Here is an 18,048-nt window from a genome sequence, read left to right as displayed (position 1 = left end):
TACCAGTCTGCAACGTCAGGGTCAGATGTCCAACCTTCAACCCGGGAAATATTGCACCCAATCCCTTTAAAACTGTGCAAAAGAAGGGAAAATAAAGTGATTTCATATTCTCTCTCCCACTGAGTCCTTACCAGCCTCTTTTCCTCTTAGGTGAAAAACCAAGTAGCATAACTGCAGTAGTAACACTACTGGATTATGTGCTAGATAATTGCTGTCGTTGCTAGATAAACATGTACAACATATTAATTGTGTAATGTGAGATTAAATAAGGATGTTCAGTACTTCTTTAGTTTCTTAAGAATACATCTTTATTTTACGGTGATGACACCGTAAAAAACTGTCCAAGACAAGGTCTGGCATAAAGGCCCCTGTAAAACCATAACATGTCAGTTTTATGGGATCAGTCTACTCATCTATCGTTACTTCCTGAGCAACCTGAAAAGTTCAGAGACATTTTTCTTGGAAGATTTTCGCACTAATTGCGTGAAACAGTGATAACACTTGAATATTCTAGGTAGAATGTTCTTTGAATGTTTCTGAAACAGAAAGGTAGATGCTTGTCATCTACACTAAAATACAGGTATTTCAGGCCAAAGCAACAATGACACCCGCAAGAGCAGGAAGGGTGTTTTTTATGTGACTTTGTGAGAGGGCAGCTGAGATCTGGGTTAATAACTGTCTTTGGTATCAAAGGTCCTTTGCTTACGACACTGGGACTTATCAGGAATATGTCACAGATAATTTGCATACTGGATTACAGAGCAATAAAAACAAAGTGAACTGTGTTAGTCTGTCAATTTTTTTTATAGAATTCATTCATTTAAGTCATCTTAAAGCTTAAAGTTCTGTATATGTATGTATAAGCTATGTTGTGTATATTATGTGTTAGGGACGTGGCTGCTTTGAGTGACAGCTAGCTGCAAGATGTGTGCTTGGCTTCACCTCAGCTAATTCAGGTCACCGATCTTAACCTCTCGACCATGTTAGTGGTGTTGGTATCTTTAGGTGAATTTTCTATCTTTAGGTGAATTTTAGTTTGTCAAATAATATGACTTGCTACGCAGTTAATTGGACCAAGAGGCCGGAGCGGAGGAATGGATGTCACGTTTTGAATTAAGGAACAACCTGTTAGGTCAGCTGAGCAAATATGCTCATCTTTATGCATGAACAACACAGGTAGCTTGTTAGCCTTAGCTAGGTGGGCTTGTTTAGTTCAGTCTTAGCTCCATCTACGTTCTACCTCTTTTTTACATTTTTGATCAGTCAGGAGTTACGTGGAGTCAGGTACTACCAAGATGGTGTCGTCCAGTATCACCAATCGAACATTGAGCTATGAGTGACGGTATCATGTTGGCTCTGTCCAATTACCCTTTCCTGGAACAACACTTGAGCTTTTATGGGTCAGTGGATTAATGTTTGCCTGATGTATCCATATGATTAGGTTTCAGTAGGGAGTGTTTGCTGTCAATAGTGCAGATAAGTTTATGAGGAGTGACAAAGGAGGAAGCTACATCAGAAAGAGTCTCTGCATTTACCTGAAGACAAAACTCTACGGACAGTACAGTATGGCATCCTGGACTGTGTGGATACTCCTGATGTGTACATCCCTCACTGGGCAAGGTGAGCTTAAACATTGATTAAAACAGTTTATCATCTATTACAAATCCATTATTCTGTCTTTTCAACCTCATCTTTTGTTTTAGTTTGTGTTAGAGAGGGTTTCATCCAACATTATGGTTATTTTTGAGGAGTTAATGTTGGTGTTGTACCTGATTGTGTTATGTTGAAATGTCGGTCAAAAGTCCTCTTTTCCAGAAAGTAGAAAAACAACTGTATTGTGCAGCACTATCAATGAATGGTATTACAATAGTGATAATCCTGGATAATAATCAAAAAATGTAAATGCCTATAGACTGTGAGGTCATCAGGTCTTTACCTAGTAACTGTTTCCAGTGCGTCAGCTTTTGGAAAGGAGTTGGATAATGAATTGTCTCTCTGCTTGATTCAAAACACATTACATGTAGGCTGTATGGTGGTGCATTGGTTAGAATAGATAGACAGCTCAAATATTAGTATTAATATGGCGATAATGAAGTTATATGTCTTATGTCTTATACAAACTTCTGTTAATGATTATAACAACAATAAAATCACTTTTTTATCAGACAAGCGTGGGTCAGAAACACACATGTTGACTTTGGCCAAATGATTAAATTGTAGTTTAGGTAAAACAAAAAGAGAATTGATTTCTAATTCTTAAACATCTAGTGAAGTTTACTGTTTAGTGCCCTGATGTCACTTTAGATGATAACTTTTATTGTTAAACTGTAAAACATACAATCTTTGCAGCAAGTGTTTGATAATCACATTTGAGGTATACATATATATATATATATATATATATATATACCATGGTCTGGGGGAATACTCGATTCTGATTGGCTGCAGGGTGTCCATTAATCCCTGCTATATGGACAACTACTAAGTAGTTCAAGTCAAATGGTCTGTTCACCGCTGTAAATTAATGCACTAGCTGGCATATCCACTGTGAATATTTTATTTCCAACACTGAGTGCAGTCCTTCAGTGCCTTATCCTCTGAACACCACAGGATGGTGACTGTAACACACAAGCTGCAGAAAGTACACTTTGCCGTTCAACTCTCTAGTTCAGGCTGTGTCCACAGTAACATTACACATGGCCGAACATTTGTTCGTGAAAATCTTGATATTGATTTGGGGACAATGACATGACTGGTTAGCTAGCTAGTCTTGTTGTTAAACATCCCGTCAAATTGTATTTGCTGTTTATCAACCGTACACAATGTTATTGACTTTGAATCTTGACAGCATAGCGTTAGCTTTCTGGCTCATCGCTGAGCGGACTAGAATATCTCCCGTTGCCAAATCGTATCTACGGTCCGTCCTATTTACCAGAGGAGTGAACTACTTTTCCGTTGCATAAGAACCTTACGGGAGGGTAATGATTGTTCCAGGTATTAGTCAAACCCTCAGGCGTTACCAGGAAAACTTAGTTATGGCTTTTGAAAAACTTGATTGTAAAACGCATGAAAATATAAATTAATGTTCTTAATTTATTTTCTTTGGCAAGTGACCATGGTATAAGCGGGATAATGCCCTTCAAGGTGTCCATAATCAGGAATTAATTTACTTTGCGGAGACAACCGTCCTCCGCTGCGCGTCGTATGGTTCTTAGGCCTCCGTGTCATCCATTAATTCCTGATTATGGACAACTCATTGGGCATTATCCCTTACATATACAGGTTTCCAAAATTGTGTATTAGTTAGGTTCTAGTATGTGTACTATAGTTCAAGATGAGACCAAGCCCTTCAAAAAGAGGTCTTGGGATCAAGACCAATCCGAGCACTTCAACTACAGATACAGGCTTTGTGAATAAAGCTCACTTTTTGTTTCTTTTGCATTTGCATTTTTGTTACCATAACAGCGGAAATTCTCTTCTGTATGATATCAAACATCGTATAAATTCAACAGGATAAAACACAAGTGAAAGACAAGAACAAGATGTAAAATGTTGTAAATGGAAATTATGTTGTAAGAATCACACATATTCACGTATCTTTACATAAGTTTCAGGCGTATATAAAATAAATATTTTGCACTCTCTTTGTTTTGACAGAATGTCGAGCTCAACAGGGCCTAGATGTTGCAGTTCTGCAGGACGGCTCGGGCAGCGTAGATGCGCTTGATTTTGAAAGAGTGAAGGAATTTGTGAGAAATCAGGTCGTCATCGGAAAAGATTCAAAGGTAGGATTGTTTTATTGTTTGTAAGAATAGAATGACAGAGAATGGTGTTACACACGCGTGCGCACACGCATGCGCGCGCACACACACACAGAAAGGTGTAATCACTTCAAGACATTTTAAAGTTGAAATTTTACATATAATATCTTCATGGGTGTGATGCCTTAGCAAAGCTATTCATAAAACTTCTAATTCAAAATAGAAGGGAAGTGCTGCATAAGTCTTGCTCCAACACAACTGATTCAAATGAGGATTGTTCAGGCTAGCAAGTTACTATTTAAACTTTTAGGAAACAATTAAAAATGTAAGTGATATATTTGTGTCTAAATTATACAGTTTTATCTATGTTAAGAACCATTATTGAAGGAAAGAAGAGAAACAGATATCACAGGAGGTTCAAAACCTTTGAATGTTAATGTATATACATAGGCTATTTGTTTTAAAAAAATTGTAATATGTTTACAGTAGCTATCAAAACTCTTGCATCTTAAAGAACGTTCAATCAAGTTGAGAGTCACAAATATAAATGGAGTCAGTATTTTACATTCAAACATTCAAATAAATTCTGTTGCAAAGTACAACACCTCAAACATTTTCTCAACTTTCATAGGTGGGGAGTGCATTTACTATACCTGATGCAAAAATAAGCCAGAATTTGCAGAACCAAGTCGTCCAAGGTAAATGTCATGATTATTAACTTACTGCAACAGCTTAAGTCATTTTTGTATTTTCTCATTTGAAATTACTGTAAAATATTCATTGGTTCCAAGAAAATCAACGTTTAAACGATGTATGTTGTTAATCGATGGTCTTATTTCAAGCTGATTGTGGAACAGCGCCTCTGAACACGAGGATAGTGGGTGGTGAGAATGCCCCGGCTGGGTCATGGCCCTGGCAGGTCAGCTTGCACCTCAATATTGCAGGGGGTCACATCTGTGGAGGGACACTCATCAGTGACCAGTGGGTGCTTACAGCAGCCCACTGCATCTTAATGTAAGAGAAACTCTAATCAGCTCTTGTTTCATTTCCTGTTTGCTTCACAGGTTCAAAGCATTTGTACTCAAATACAGTAACAATTCTTTCTAAACCAATGGATTGATCTTTCTGGATCAATCGAGCAGAGATCTGAACCTGAGGAAGGGGTACAATAGAGCATCTGCACATGTTGAGAATGTAATAAATTTTAATTGTTTTCATATCTATTTTTTATTTGCTCCCAGGTCAGAAAAAAACATACTACAGCATGCAATAATACACTGTGCCCTCAACTTAAGGACAAAGTGATCATTGAATTGTCTTAAGTGGTCTTTGGATCTTAGCTGCAATATAACAAACTGGAACTTAATGTTTCTCCAGTCAGCATCTACTAAATGAATGATTTGACAAGTTATGTTGACAGAAAAAATCCTCCTCAATGTATTTGGTAGGTAAAAGATGGAGACATTTTGGGGTATCATGCAACACAACACCAGGCATGTGCACACATAAGGCCCAAGGGGTGCTTGAGCCCCTGCCCTTTTTACCTCATATTAAAAAGTGCTCTTTTTGTGTGTTTTTTTTTTAAATGAATAAATAAATTCCTGTTGTGCAAAGGGTTTTAAAAAAACAGCGGTATAAAAACGCCACGGTTATCTAACGTATGCATTTCCTGGTAATATGGTGTTGTGTGTGTGTGTTGAGCCTCAAGCCGCTTCTCTGTTCGCTGCGGCTTCGCTCTGTCTCTCTCTACGAACGGTCGCTACTTTCAAATTAAAAGCCCCCTGCTAAGAACCCTGTTCTAAACTCCAATGGGGTGCAATGTAAAGCTCTTATTTTGTAGACAAAGAGAGAGAGAGAGAGAGAAGCCGCTGCCTCATCTTGAACTCTGCCCAGTGCAGCAGATTAATGGCATATTTCAAGAGAATCGTTCAAATTGGTATACAAGCATGAAATTTAGCACAGATACTCTCTAAGGGTCACTTTTTGGGAAAAAGGCATTGGCCACCCAAAAATTCAACATGGCGGCCATTTTTTCAAGATGGTCACAATTTCTGTCAAATGCTCATTATGTCAGTCGTTCAAACAGTGATGTAGGCATAACATTTTGTGAAAATACTCTCTTAAGAATGTTTTTTTAGAAAATGGTGCTTGTCCCTCAAAAATTCAAGATGGCAACCATTTTTCAAGATGGCCACCATTTCTCTTGAATCCTTACATCAATTTTTCAAATGGTGATGCTATCATCAAATTTGGTACAAATATTCTTCAAGGAACATTCCCATGGAAAAAGGTGTGTGCCACTCAAAAATTAAAGATGGCGACCATTTTCAAGATGGCCACCATTTCTGTCAGAGCTAAATTTAGTGTGTTAAAGAAGGTTTTTTTTTAATAGAGTGAACGTCATTACACAACCAGTGCACACTGGCGACTTCACTCCTGTGGAACTCAACATGGGGTTCAGTGTCAGCTGATCTAGTTTTACTTACACTGTAGTTCTTGACTAGTAGTAATAGTATAGCTAAGTTTAGTGTCGCAAATGCTGTCTAACAGCCCCTCATCAATTAGCTAGTAATAGATGTAGTTAGATAGCCGCACCTGAATTGACAGGTTGTGCCAGCGAGGGAGAGCTGAGCCAAGGGTAAGTGAGGCAATACATGACTTGTTCATGTATGCTTACCTGGAAGGTGTACAGATCACATGGGACTTAAATGGCACTGGATGAATGATTGGGCTAGGTGTAGGTGACCCGAACCTAGTTGTATCCCATACCCGAATGTGTACTATGTCTGTGATTGAGTTACCTGGCAAACCTGGGACATTTTCCCTGAGGCCTCTCTCATCTTCAGCAAACTAAGTCAATACCCTCCTGTTCTGACTGATAGTGACCTGGAGATCTTTGAGAAGTTTGTGGTCCTGCTGTATGATCGATCAAGCAGAGCTGTTAATGTAGATGAGGCTAGTTTGCCCGAAAGCAGAGGCCATATGAAGCCTGGGGATGGAAAAAGCTTGGTGAACAATGGGGGTCTTCTGGACAGCAAATGCACCAGTTGCACAAAGTTGTGAACAACTAGCCAAGTGTGGCTGCAAATCAGAGTGCCGTGGAAGATATGAATGTTTCAGATTGGGTTTCACTTGCACAGAACTGTGCAGTTGCAAATGTGAATAAAAAAGTAAGTAGCCTTGCGATGGGCGAGAGCCAATTTCCTGACTCTGGACCGTGATGTATATGTACACTTTCCTGGATATGTTGCCCCCAATACAACACTTGCTGACTGCCAAGCAGGGAGGCATTGGCTACCATTTTTAACAGTCTTTATTATGACTCGGCAGGGCACAACCTCTCAATCTCAGGTTGGACACTCTAACCACAAGAAAAATGTGAATAGAACTTAACTTACAACAGAGTACACTATTAAAGCAACACCGACCTTGAAAAATGATTCTTGAATTTTTGCGATTGCCTTTTTCAAAAAGTGTGGCTGTTAGAGTATTTTTGCCAACATGCACGTGTGCATCAGTGTACATACTACCGAAATGACGGCCATCTTGGAAAAGGTCTCCATCTTGAATTTTTTATTGGCCATCCAATTTTTCCAAAAAGTGGCCTTAACAGAGTATTTGTGGCATATTTTCTGTATCACTATTTGGAAACAGTGACAATGAACATAGGACAGGAATGGCAGCCATCTTGAAAAATGGTTTCCATCCTGAATTTTTACTGGCCTTCCTCTCTGTGGACTGCACCTTGCCATGGTGGAGAGGCTTGTGTACTTCAATGAACCTGAGAGCTATGCCGGCGGGGATTTTATATCCCTGGCAAGTTTAACTAAGCCGGACAGGTCAAACTAGAGGAGGCAGACAAAGCAGACATTATGACTATTTGACAGAAATGGTGGCCATCTTGAAAATGGTCACCATCCTGAAGTTTTGAGGGACAAGCATCTTTTTTTATTAACATGTCCTTTAGAGAGTATTTGTATCAAATTTTATGCTTGGATCACTGTTTGAATAATTGATATAATAAGCATTAGCAAGCAACATGTTCCTTGAAGAGTATTTCTGCCTAATTTTATGCTTGCATCACCATTTGAACAATTGTAATAATTAATTTTCGAAAGGAACGGTGGCCATCTTTAAAAATGGTGGCCATCTTGAATTTTTGAGGGACAAGCACCTTTTTCCATTATAGTGGCCCTTAGAGAGTATCTGTGCCAAATTTCACGCTTGTATACCAAAGTGAACGATTTTTTTTACTAATCTGCTGCACTATGAGACGTGACACTGGAGCGACTTCATAAACATATTTAAATAATAATAATAATAATAATACATTTTATTTGTACAGCGCTTTTACAGCTCTCAAAGACGCTTTACATAAAACCAAAAACAGAGGAAAAATACATAGAGAAATAAATAAAAAGTACATGTAAGGACAAACAAACAATATGCAAGTAACTGTGTGTGTTTGTGATTAAAAAAAACAAAAAAAAAAAAAAAAACTGATGGGGGGCACAAGAAGATAGCTATTATTGCAGGTTAAAAGCAGATTTAAAAAGGTGGGTCTTGAGTAATGATTTGAAGGTGGATGGGTTAGAACAGTCACGGATGTGTTTGGGGAGGGCGTTCCAGAGGGAGGGGGCGGCTATGGAAAAGGCTCTGTCGCCCCAGGTGCGGTGCTTGGTCCTGAGCGGGTGTGAGAGGAGGTTAGCGTCGGATGATCGGAGGTTGCGGGTTGGAGTGTGGTGGTGGAGCAAGTCTGTGAGGTAGGAAGGGGCCTGGTTATGTAGGGCTTTGTGGGTGAGGAGGAGGAGCTTGAAGTTGATTCGATATGGGATATTTGTTCCTACTAACAGTCACAGAAGCAGTCACAGTAGTCATTTCTTGGTTTTGTCATATTTTAGATTTCTAGTTTGCCCTTGCCCTTTATAAGTGCTTTGTTTATTTTACATTAATTAATCTACATATTGTGCTATTAAGGCCAGAAAAAAATTTTGCCGCGCGCATACTGCCCTTTTCTGACTGTGAGCCCCTGCCCCTCTATAATCATGTGCACGTCCCTGCACAACACTGTAATCTGCATTTGATGATTGATTAAATCGGTCTTTATCATGCTTTATCCAGAGGGTGGCCTAGTTTATGGACCATCTACCTTGGAAGAGAGACTCAGAGCGGCCTGAATATTCATGAGGTGATTCGCACGCTGTCCCAGATTATCATCCATCCTGACTACAACAACACTTTGTTTAACAACGATATTGCCCTAATGAGGCTCAGCAGTCCTGTTAGTTTCACCAACTACATCAGACCTGTCTGCCTGGCGAGTAACACCAGCCAGTTCTACAGCTCCACTCCCTGCTGGGCTACTGGCTGGGGCAATCTTGGAAAGGATGGTGAGTATCCTGCAGACTTTTAAAAGAGCACTTTTTATGCCTTGTCCTTGCTGCAGCGGCCTCAGGTTCGAATCCCAGCCTTGGGCCCTTTGCCACGTGTCACTCCCCCTCTCTCTCATCCTGTTTCCTGTCTAGTCTTCAGCTGTACTATTAATAAAGCCTTACAAAGGCCAAAAAAAATACTTTTAAAAAAAGGGCACTTTTAGCTAGTCGAAGCTTTGATTTGCTCAAAACCTCAGGTTATGAAAAAATAATAAAAAATGATGATCTGCCTCAAGTGTGCTTTATGTTGAGTGGTAGTTAAAGCTACTGTAAGCGATGTTGTCATTTGAGCTAACGTCCTGTCACATGAACTCGGTAACGAACAGCGATAATCACCAGACAGAGCAGCAAACAGGAGGATCCTTCTCTCTGGAAGTTCGTGAGCAGACAGGACGCCTTCTTTATGGAGTTCTCTGTCCTGATTGGATAAAGTGGGAAGGGATAACAGTAAATAGTTTTCTTTTATACTGCATGAGCAGGAGGAGGAGAGACAGGGTCACTGAGCAAACACTCTAATACAGTGATTACTGTTGGAATAGAGAACATTTTAACACTTCTATAAATACAAATATGTCACTTACAGCAGCTTTAACAAATGTTATAATGTTTATTTAAGATCGCCATTTGGTACATGTTAGCATACTGACGTTAGCATTTAGCTCCGCTGTGAATAGTACAGCATACAGAGCCACTATCTCTATCTCAGTTTGTCGGCTGATTTCACAGCCCACTTTCTCTTCCACAGTGTCCTTGCCCTCCTCGACTCCACTGCAGGAGGTTCAGATTCCTGTTGTTGCAGTTGCAACTACATCCCTGTACGAGGGGCAAACATCACTGACCAAATGATTTGTGCGGGTCAAGAGAACAAAGGAGCATGTCAGGTAAAAACAGTTTCCCACCATAATACATAACTTTTATATTTGTGCCAGGTGAGGCTAGATACGTCTACTCAAGTCTTGTCCTGTACATTACCAGCAGTATTCATTCACTCATGGTGTTTTGTCTCTCCTCTTTCAGGGTGACTCAGGTGGACCTCTGCAATGCAAACAAGGCACAAGGTGGGTCCAGGCTGGCATTACCAGTTTTGGAGTACCTTGTGCCCTAACTGGTTTCCCTGAGGTTTATGCTCGAGTGTCTGAGTTCCAGGATTGGATCATGAGTCAAGTAGCGGGTGCGAATGTTAACTTTGTGACATTCACCTCTACTGGCACCGACCCAGACAGCTTTGTGTGTCACAGCACAGACACAGGAACTACAACCTCTCCATCTTCCACAGCATCAACCGTTACAACTGAGCTTACGTTCGTTGTCATCACAGTCACAGTGTTCCTGCAGCATATTTTAGCTCTGTAGAACAGTGTTTTTGTGCTTACAACCTCTTTAAGCCGTATTCTGTCGTTTTGTCTTATGTTTGTCTTTCTAATCATTTTAACTAATCACTTCATCAAGTTACAGATGATATTTATGTATAGCATTATGATGACAATGACTGAGATTGTATGATGAAAATATTAAAGAAAATTGTGTCTCCTAAAAATCAGTTATAATCAAGACGTCTCTGCTTAATATCAAAGAGAAAACAAAGCATTTCGCTGTCAATGTAACAAAAAGTGTATTATCTAAGAGAAACTGTTTGATTTGACCATCAGTTACAGTATAGGGGACTGGGAGTTTTAAAACATGATGAGAAAATTGTTGCTGGTCTGCGCTCTGAACCCAGACCCTCAGAACATTTCTTCTTCTCAGCAGGAAAACCATGTAGTAAATGTAAATAAGGATAAGGATATTCAATACTTTTTTAAATGTATCCATTGTCAAGGCACTTGAGTAACTGGCTCCCTGGAGTCTGTTTACCATTTATCCATTTAAGGTATACAAGCCTGAAGTGTGTTACACACACTACTCCTTGAACGTGTCATCCTAGCGTTGTATTTTTGAAAGGACTTCTGATGGACAGCTATTTGTTCAGATATTACATAATATATTGTGGCATTTGGTGGCAACAGCAACCCAAATTAACAGATTTTTAGAAAAAAACTCATCCAACAGGTGAGTCAGACAGCAGGGCTTTATAACTGCCTGTTGTTTCGAGTGTGTCCTTTTAATTGAAGGTGTGGTAAAATGTTGGTTAGATAATTACTGGGAAATTCCCTTTCACCTACTTCCTTCTGTTATGACTGAGTTAGTATTCAAACAGACAAGTGACAAACTTTACTTTTGTATGCTTCATATGAGAGTTGTGTTAATCTTCATTAAGAAATACTTCAGAAAAATGAGCAGCCTGAAAAGTCAGACATTTTTCGTGGAAGATTTCTACATTAATTGCAAGCAAGAGAGATAAATAGATAGATGTGAGTTGTGACCTATATCTTTGCAGTAACAGGGTGACATTGTGGTCAGAATGGCCCAGGGTTGGGCGTAGACTTGACTATTGAAGGTTGAATGTTGTTCACCCGTTTGTGAAACAGAAAGCTAGATGCTTGTCATCAACACTCTGACTTTATTTCAGGCCAAAGCCGCAATGACAACCACAAGAACAGGAACGGTGTTTTGAATGTTAATGTGAGATCTGAGTAAAGAATCTGTCTTATGTAGCAATCACTAGGCCCTCTGCTAACACTGGGACTATTCAGAAAGCGCAGTTTAAATATGTCATTGACAAAGGTTTGCAAGCCAAGACATTTGTTTTGGTCTGTCCATGTCGATGACTAACTATAATCCATTAAAGGAGACATAATCATGCTAATTTTTAGGGTCATATTTTATTTACGGTGTCAACCAGAATATATTTCCTTGTTTTAATGTTAAAAAAACCACATTATTTCTTTCTTGTACGTTGCAGCACAGCATTCACCTTTATAAGAAATACTTTAATTTAGCCCACTCCAACTTCAGGGGCCCCTCACAAAAAAGTAAACTCTCATTGGTCAGCTCAAGCAAGGCCTGAGACAACTACATTGAGTGTGTCTCTGGTCGGCTCTTCTGGTGTTTTCAGCTTCCAGTTAACTGCACATCAGCTGTAAATATCACTATGAAGACTGTTTCCTTAACCAAAAACTTCACCACAAGGCATGCTGGCGAATGAGGATGATCCAAATTAGCCTCGGCACCACTGCCCAACAGGCCGAATGCTAATCAGGTTCCACAATGGTTGCCAAGCAAACAAATTCCTGTAGTTTGACCCTTTCTTTTTCACGCATAACTATATCCTAATCTTCAGGACATTTCTATCAAGTTAATTTACACATAGCAGAAACAAACACGTACAAGAGCTGCCTCTAAACCAATTAAGAATCCTGGTGCAATACAGTCTTCATATGAAAATAAAGGTAACGCTAACTGAGCTAGCACTGCAATAATGCGGTATACACACTAAAAGCAACATGACAAAAATGTAACAGGAATCAAATCTACTACTCATTTTCAGTTGGCTTCTAATGAGATTCAACTTTTATACAGTTGTCCCTGAATATTACATTGGTCCAACATCAGTATCCTAAGAGTAGCCAAATTAGCCGAGCAACATGCTAACGCCTGATTCAACAGGATGGAAAATATTTGAATATGTCCTTGTTATGAGTTCCACCATTCTGTCATTACGTGCTACTGTATGTAGTCCTTTACAGGCAACACCACATTCACTTTAACCATCTGTTAGTCGCACTTACAAAAATAATAGCACGCCATGGAGAGCTTTAAAAAAGTTAAAGTTTTAATGCATATCTGAAGAGGTGTTGTACGAGTGAGTCGTCTTTCACAGATTACTTGGATTATATGTGAATCAGTCCGTCAGTGGAAAACTCACATTACTGTAGTTCCTCCAGTGATCTAATCAATGCAAAGTATCACAGTTCCATCAAAAATGAAGTTCATCCGCATCAAAAGGCATGTTTGACATGTTTGGCATGTGGGTGAATGGGTGAATGCTCGCCCGGTGTATCAAGTAAAACAGGTTTTTAGTAGAGTCTGAATGGTTTGAATAAAGCTGGTGAGGGACTGATGAGTAATAAAGCAAAAAGGTAAATCAGAAAGAGCATCTGCGCTTACCTGAAGGCAAAAGGTTAAGGACAGAACAGAATGACAGCCTGGTGTGTGTTGATACTTCTGATGTGTACAGCCCTCACTGGGCAAGGTGAGCTTTTATACTGAATTACCAGTTTGTTATATCTATTAAAAATCAATCATTCTCTCATTTGCTAATAATAAACATTATATTTTGTTAATCAGTGTTTAAGTTTTGATCCAACTTTATGGTCATTTTATTTAGAAGTGGTGTTGTATTTGATTATATTATGTTTAAATATCTGTATAAAGTGTCCTTTTATTTTCCAAAGAGTAGAGAAACAACTTTAAATATGATGTGAATATAATGTTAACTGAGACTGGGTTTGTTGCAAAAATGCTGTACTGTAAAGATCTATCAGTTAATGATTTCAGATAAGTGATAATTATCAACATTGAAATGCTGTAAACTATTGAAAGCTGTGTTGTAGAGTGGATTAACTGTTTCAAGCTATCGATAGCTTGCCTCTTACAGAAACATATTGATACAATTTGTCACTATTCAATGAATGTAATTTAATTTAATTCAATTCAATTAAATAAACATACAGGAACAATCCTTAACAAATGTTACATCTTTTAAATGTTTGTAGCAATGGGAAGTACTTTCCCAAGTAAAAAGCCTTGGGAAAGGTCTAAAGCCTTTTTACTGAGTACTCTAGTCCATTAGAGGAAGCAGATGGAACTCTAGTGCCACCTTGTATCTGAAGCTACACACAGACACCATGCTACTAATACCTTCTCAGCAAACTGCTGGGTGTAACAGTGAAACATACATTGAGGTAAAGAAGATGAGATTTACTCTTTCCATCTCTCTTTTCTACAGGGTCAAGGGCTCAGGGTAAGCACAATTATATTTAATATATTCCATAAATGCTCAGGCCATGCACTATAAGAACAATAACCATGAATGACTGTGAATAAACAGAGTTACAAATGAACCTACACTTACTTTATTTGTACTTACACATGGTTGTGTGTGCTCTCTCAGATTGTGGAACGGCACCTCTGAACACGAGGATAGTGGGTGGTGACAATGCCCCGGCTGGGTCATGGCCCTGGCAGGTGAGCTTGCACCTCAGTAGTCATGTATGTGGAGGGACACTCATCAGTGACCAGTGGGTGATGACAGCAGCCCACTGCATCTTAATGTAAGAGTTAAGGGTTCTTTTCGTATGCTTACATTTCAAACTCAAAATACAGTAACTATCCTTTCCAAACCTGAGATGGATCGATGAAAAAAACATAATGGTGCAATGTACAAAAGGGACTCACAATGTCTATAATGAAATTTACAAGGGTTGTCTTAACTGGAGGAAGACCTGTATTCAGCCTGCCTGCCTCTGCCTCAAACTTCAATGATCTGAAAGTAACAGCTGATGTATCTGACATTCAGGACATTAACCTCATCTGCTAACACATCCTACAGTGACATTATCAGTTCACTGTGGTCACATGTGTCCTTTCAAAGTTGAGCAGTCCTCTGAAAATGAGCAAAAGGCAGAGCACTTAAATGTAAAAACTCTGTGTCTTGAACAGATGCAAAGACTAAAGAAAGAAATATCTTCCTGAAAATATTTGTAATTCTGTAATGTTATCGGTGTTCTTTTTATCCAGCAACTCACCAAGTGCATGGACCCTCTACCTTGGAAGAGAGACTCAGAGTGGCCCAAATGTTAATGAAGTGAGCCGCACGCTGTCCCAGATTATCATCCATCCTGACTACAACAACACTTTGTTTAACAACGATATTGCCCTAATGAGGCTCAGCAGTCCTGTCAGTTTCACTAACTTCATAAGACCCGTCTGCCTGGCGAGTAACACAAGCAAGTTCTACAGCTCCACTTCCTGCTGGACTACTGGCTGGGGCAGGCTTGGAAAGGATGGTGAGTATCCTGCAGGCTTTTAAAAGAGTGTTTTTATCAAGTCAAAGCTTTGATTTGCCCAAAACCTCAGGTTATGACAAAAAAATAACAAATGACATTCTGGTCTTCCTCAAGTGTGCTTCATGTTGAGTGCTAGTTAAAGCTGCTGTAAGCAATGTTGTAATTTGCGCTAACTTGCTGTCACATTAACTCAAGGCAATAATTGCCACACAGACAGAGCAGCAAACAGGAGGATCCTTCTCTCTGGAAGTTGATGAGCAGACAGGACGCCCTCTTTATGGAATTCTCTGTCCTGATTGGATAAAGTTGGCAGGGACACCAGAAATTTGTTTTCTCTTATACTGCTGAGCAGGAGGAGGAGAGACAGGGTCACTCAGCAAACACTCTAATACAGTGATTACTGTTGAAATAAAGAACATTTTAACACTTATATTAATACAAATATGTCACTTATAGCAACTTTAACATATGTTAAAATGTTTACTTAAGATCACCCTTAGGTGCATGTTAGCATACTGATGTTAGCATTTAGCTCAACTCTGACTAGCACAGCATACAGAGCCACTATCTCTATCTAAGTGTGTCCACTGATTTCACAGCCCACTTTCTCTTCCACAGTGTCCTTGCCCTCCTCGACTCCACTGCAGGAGGTTCAGATTCCTGTCGTTGGAAACAAGCAGTGCAGTTGCAATTACTTCAATGTACAAGATGCAAACATCACTGACCAAATGATTTGTGCGGGTCAAGAGAACAAAGGAGCATGTCAGGTAAATATAGTAAAACATTGTTGGTGCATTTGACATCCTGTGTTCTCACAAGAAACTTTCTTCCATCCTTCTACACCAATTTCCCCACCATAATACATTACTTTTATATTTGTGCTAGTCAAATATTTTTGTCAGTGAAATTGTACCAGGTGAGGCTAGATAAGTCTACTCAAGTCTTATCCTGTACATTACCAGCAGTATTCTTTCACTCATGGTGTTTTGTCTCTCCTCTTGCAGGGTGACTCAGGTGGACCTCTGCAGTGCAAACAAGGCACAAGGTGGGTCCAGGCTGGCATTACCAGTTTTGGAGTACCTTGTGCCCTGGCTGGTTTCCCTGAGGTTTATGCCCGAGTGTCTGAGTTCCAGGATTGGATCATGGGTCAAGTGGCCGGAGCGAATGTTAACTTTGTGACATTCACCTCTACTGGCACCGACCCAGACAGCAGCTTTATGTGTCGCAGCACAGACTCTGGAAATGCAACCACTCCATCCTCCACAGCATCAACTGTTACAACTGAGCTTGCGATCATTGTCATCTCAGTCACATTGTTCCTGCAGCACGTCTTAGCTATATAGCACAGGTCTGCACTAAGAAACTAAACTTCTTCTGTTGTATTGTCTTGTTATGCTTCTGAATCATTTAGTCTCATAATTAATGGAGTTTCTAACCATACTGATTTTAATGAAAGAAAATATGAAGCTCTGAGAATCAGGAAGTAAGTCTTTGAAATTTGGTTGTTATTGTATCAAAGTGTGCATTATTGGGAGACCTCTATCAAGGATGTAAGTTAAAGTCAAAGTTAAAGTCAAAGTAGAGGCAGGTTTTTTTCCCCATAGTCAACTTTTGTAACGACACATTTCTCTAAAATTGTACCAATCAAAGCTTTTTTTGTTTGATTATTGACCAAGGCGTCGTCCCATCCCCTCAGGGGGAGCTGAGCATGGAAGGGGACTGGGAGATTTAAAAGATGATGCCAGGAAAACGGATGCTCGTCTGCATTCTGAATCCAGAACCTTTGTATTCCACATTGCTTTTGTACTTTTTGCAATCTAATGAGTAAACAATTTTTTCCCAAAGAAGCAGATTGAGGTTATTCTGTATCTCTTGTTTGGTTCCTAATAGTCTGATGGTGGTTATCTATTTGAAGTTACTCATAAATGTCTCTGATGACATTTTGTGGATTCTATTCCTACTGGCCTAATTTGGTGTAAAACAAAGTTCATTCAGCACATACATCTTCATTGAAATGCCAGTCACTTTTACAGCTAACATTATAAAGCCATCCATCTCTTATCAGTCTCATAATACACCTTATTTTAAAACAAATATTAAAACTGTTTTACTGCTTAAATGGGTTGAAATAAAAAGACAATTTGGACTTGATTAAAACAAACAAAGAATAATTTAATCTGAAGTAATTCTGCTGGTACTGATAAAGTAATTAATGACTCTGCATTGCATGGTTACAGAAATGTTCAGACCCTTGATAAAAAAGTCTTAATCACAAGTTCTGCATTCTAAATTTAATTTGTGTAAATAGCAGAAAAAAAGGAATAGAAATAAAGTTTTTTGTGGCTTCAGAGGAAGCTGCTTAAAATGCCACCATTGATGCCACTTAGTGGCATGACGGGCAGTGCAGGCTTCCTGTTTTTGAAAAGGAAAGAGAAAGCGTTGAATGAAAAGATTATATTTGTTAATTATTTTTGTTTTTCAATTGCCTTTAACGAGTCCAACTGTCTTGTAGGAGCCCAATGATAGACCAGTGGACTGCTTTTTAAAAAAATGGAGCCTAAATTACACACAATGCAATTTAGCAACTGATTGACATATCTGGAGGCAATTTACCAGATTACATGCAACTTCCTCTGAAAGGTCTTATGGAGCGTAAGGCCTACTATAAGTGGAAAATGTAGTATAATGCCTTTTGTGGCTCTGGATGCTTTCAAAATCTAGCCTGTACTCGGCGGTTTTTCCATCTTGCCGACCCCAGCTTTAACACAGCTTGCTGTTATTTCAATCTGGACCTGCAACTTGCCTCTCCACTACATCTATTTGATACATTTAGTAACTAGTTACTTGTTGGTTGTGGATTTAGATTATTTTAGTTTTTATAGGGTTTTAATTGTAACATGTTACCGA

The 18,048-nt window shown here is 39.2% G+C and overlaps 1 protein-coding gene and 1 pseudogene across 1 annotated transcript; both read left to right on the top strand.

The window, feature by feature from the left end:
- Nucleotides 1-1,460: 1,460 nt before the first annotated feature.
- Nucleotides 1,461-10,733, top strand: LOC115570911 (chymotrypsin-like protease CTRL-1; annotated as a pseudogene).
- A 1,517-nt stretch (nt 10,734-12,250) lies between these two features.
- On the top strand, nt 12,251-16,991 carry LOC115570914 (mast cell tryptase). The gene is made up of 6 exons (XM_030399710.1): nt 12,251-13,325; nt 14,082-14,096; nt 14,247-14,406; nt 14,873-15,141; nt 15,760-15,908; nt 16,146-16,991. Exons 1-6 carry the CDS (start codon nt 13,271-13,273, stop codon nt 16,482-16,484), a joined length of 987 nt encoding a protein of 328 aa, XP_030255570.1. The 5' UTR covers nt 12,251-13,270; the 3' UTR covers nt 16,485-16,991.
- The last annotated feature ends 1,057 nt before the right edge of the window (nt 16,992-18,048 follow it).

Source organism: Sparus aurata, chromosome 20 (genome assembly GCF_900880675.1).
Source record: "Sparus aurata chromosome 20, fSpaAur1.1, whole genome shotgun sequence".
Classification (NCBI taxonomy): domain Eukaryota; kingdom Metazoa; phylum Chordata; class Actinopteri; order Spariformes; family Sparidae; genus Sparus; species Sparus aurata.
This window is presented reverse-complemented; position numbering and strand designations above follow the sequence as displayed.

What these genes read in the sequence shown, in the direction of transcription:
- LOC115570914 (XM_030399710.1), top strand. Translation starts at nt 13,271, where the DNA reads ATGACAGCCTGGTGTGTGTTGATACTTCTGATGTGTACAGCCCTCACT. An exon ending in GCAGCCCACTGCATCTTAAT is followed by an intron (nt 14,407 to 14,872) that starts GTAAGAGTTAAG and finishes CTTTTTATCCAG; the next exon opens with CAACTCACCAAGTGCATGGA. An exon ending in GGGCAGGCTTGGAAAGGATG is followed by an intron (nt 15,142 to 15,759) that starts GTGAGTATCCTG and finishes TCTCTTCCACAG; the next exon opens with TGTCCTTGCCCTCCTCGACT.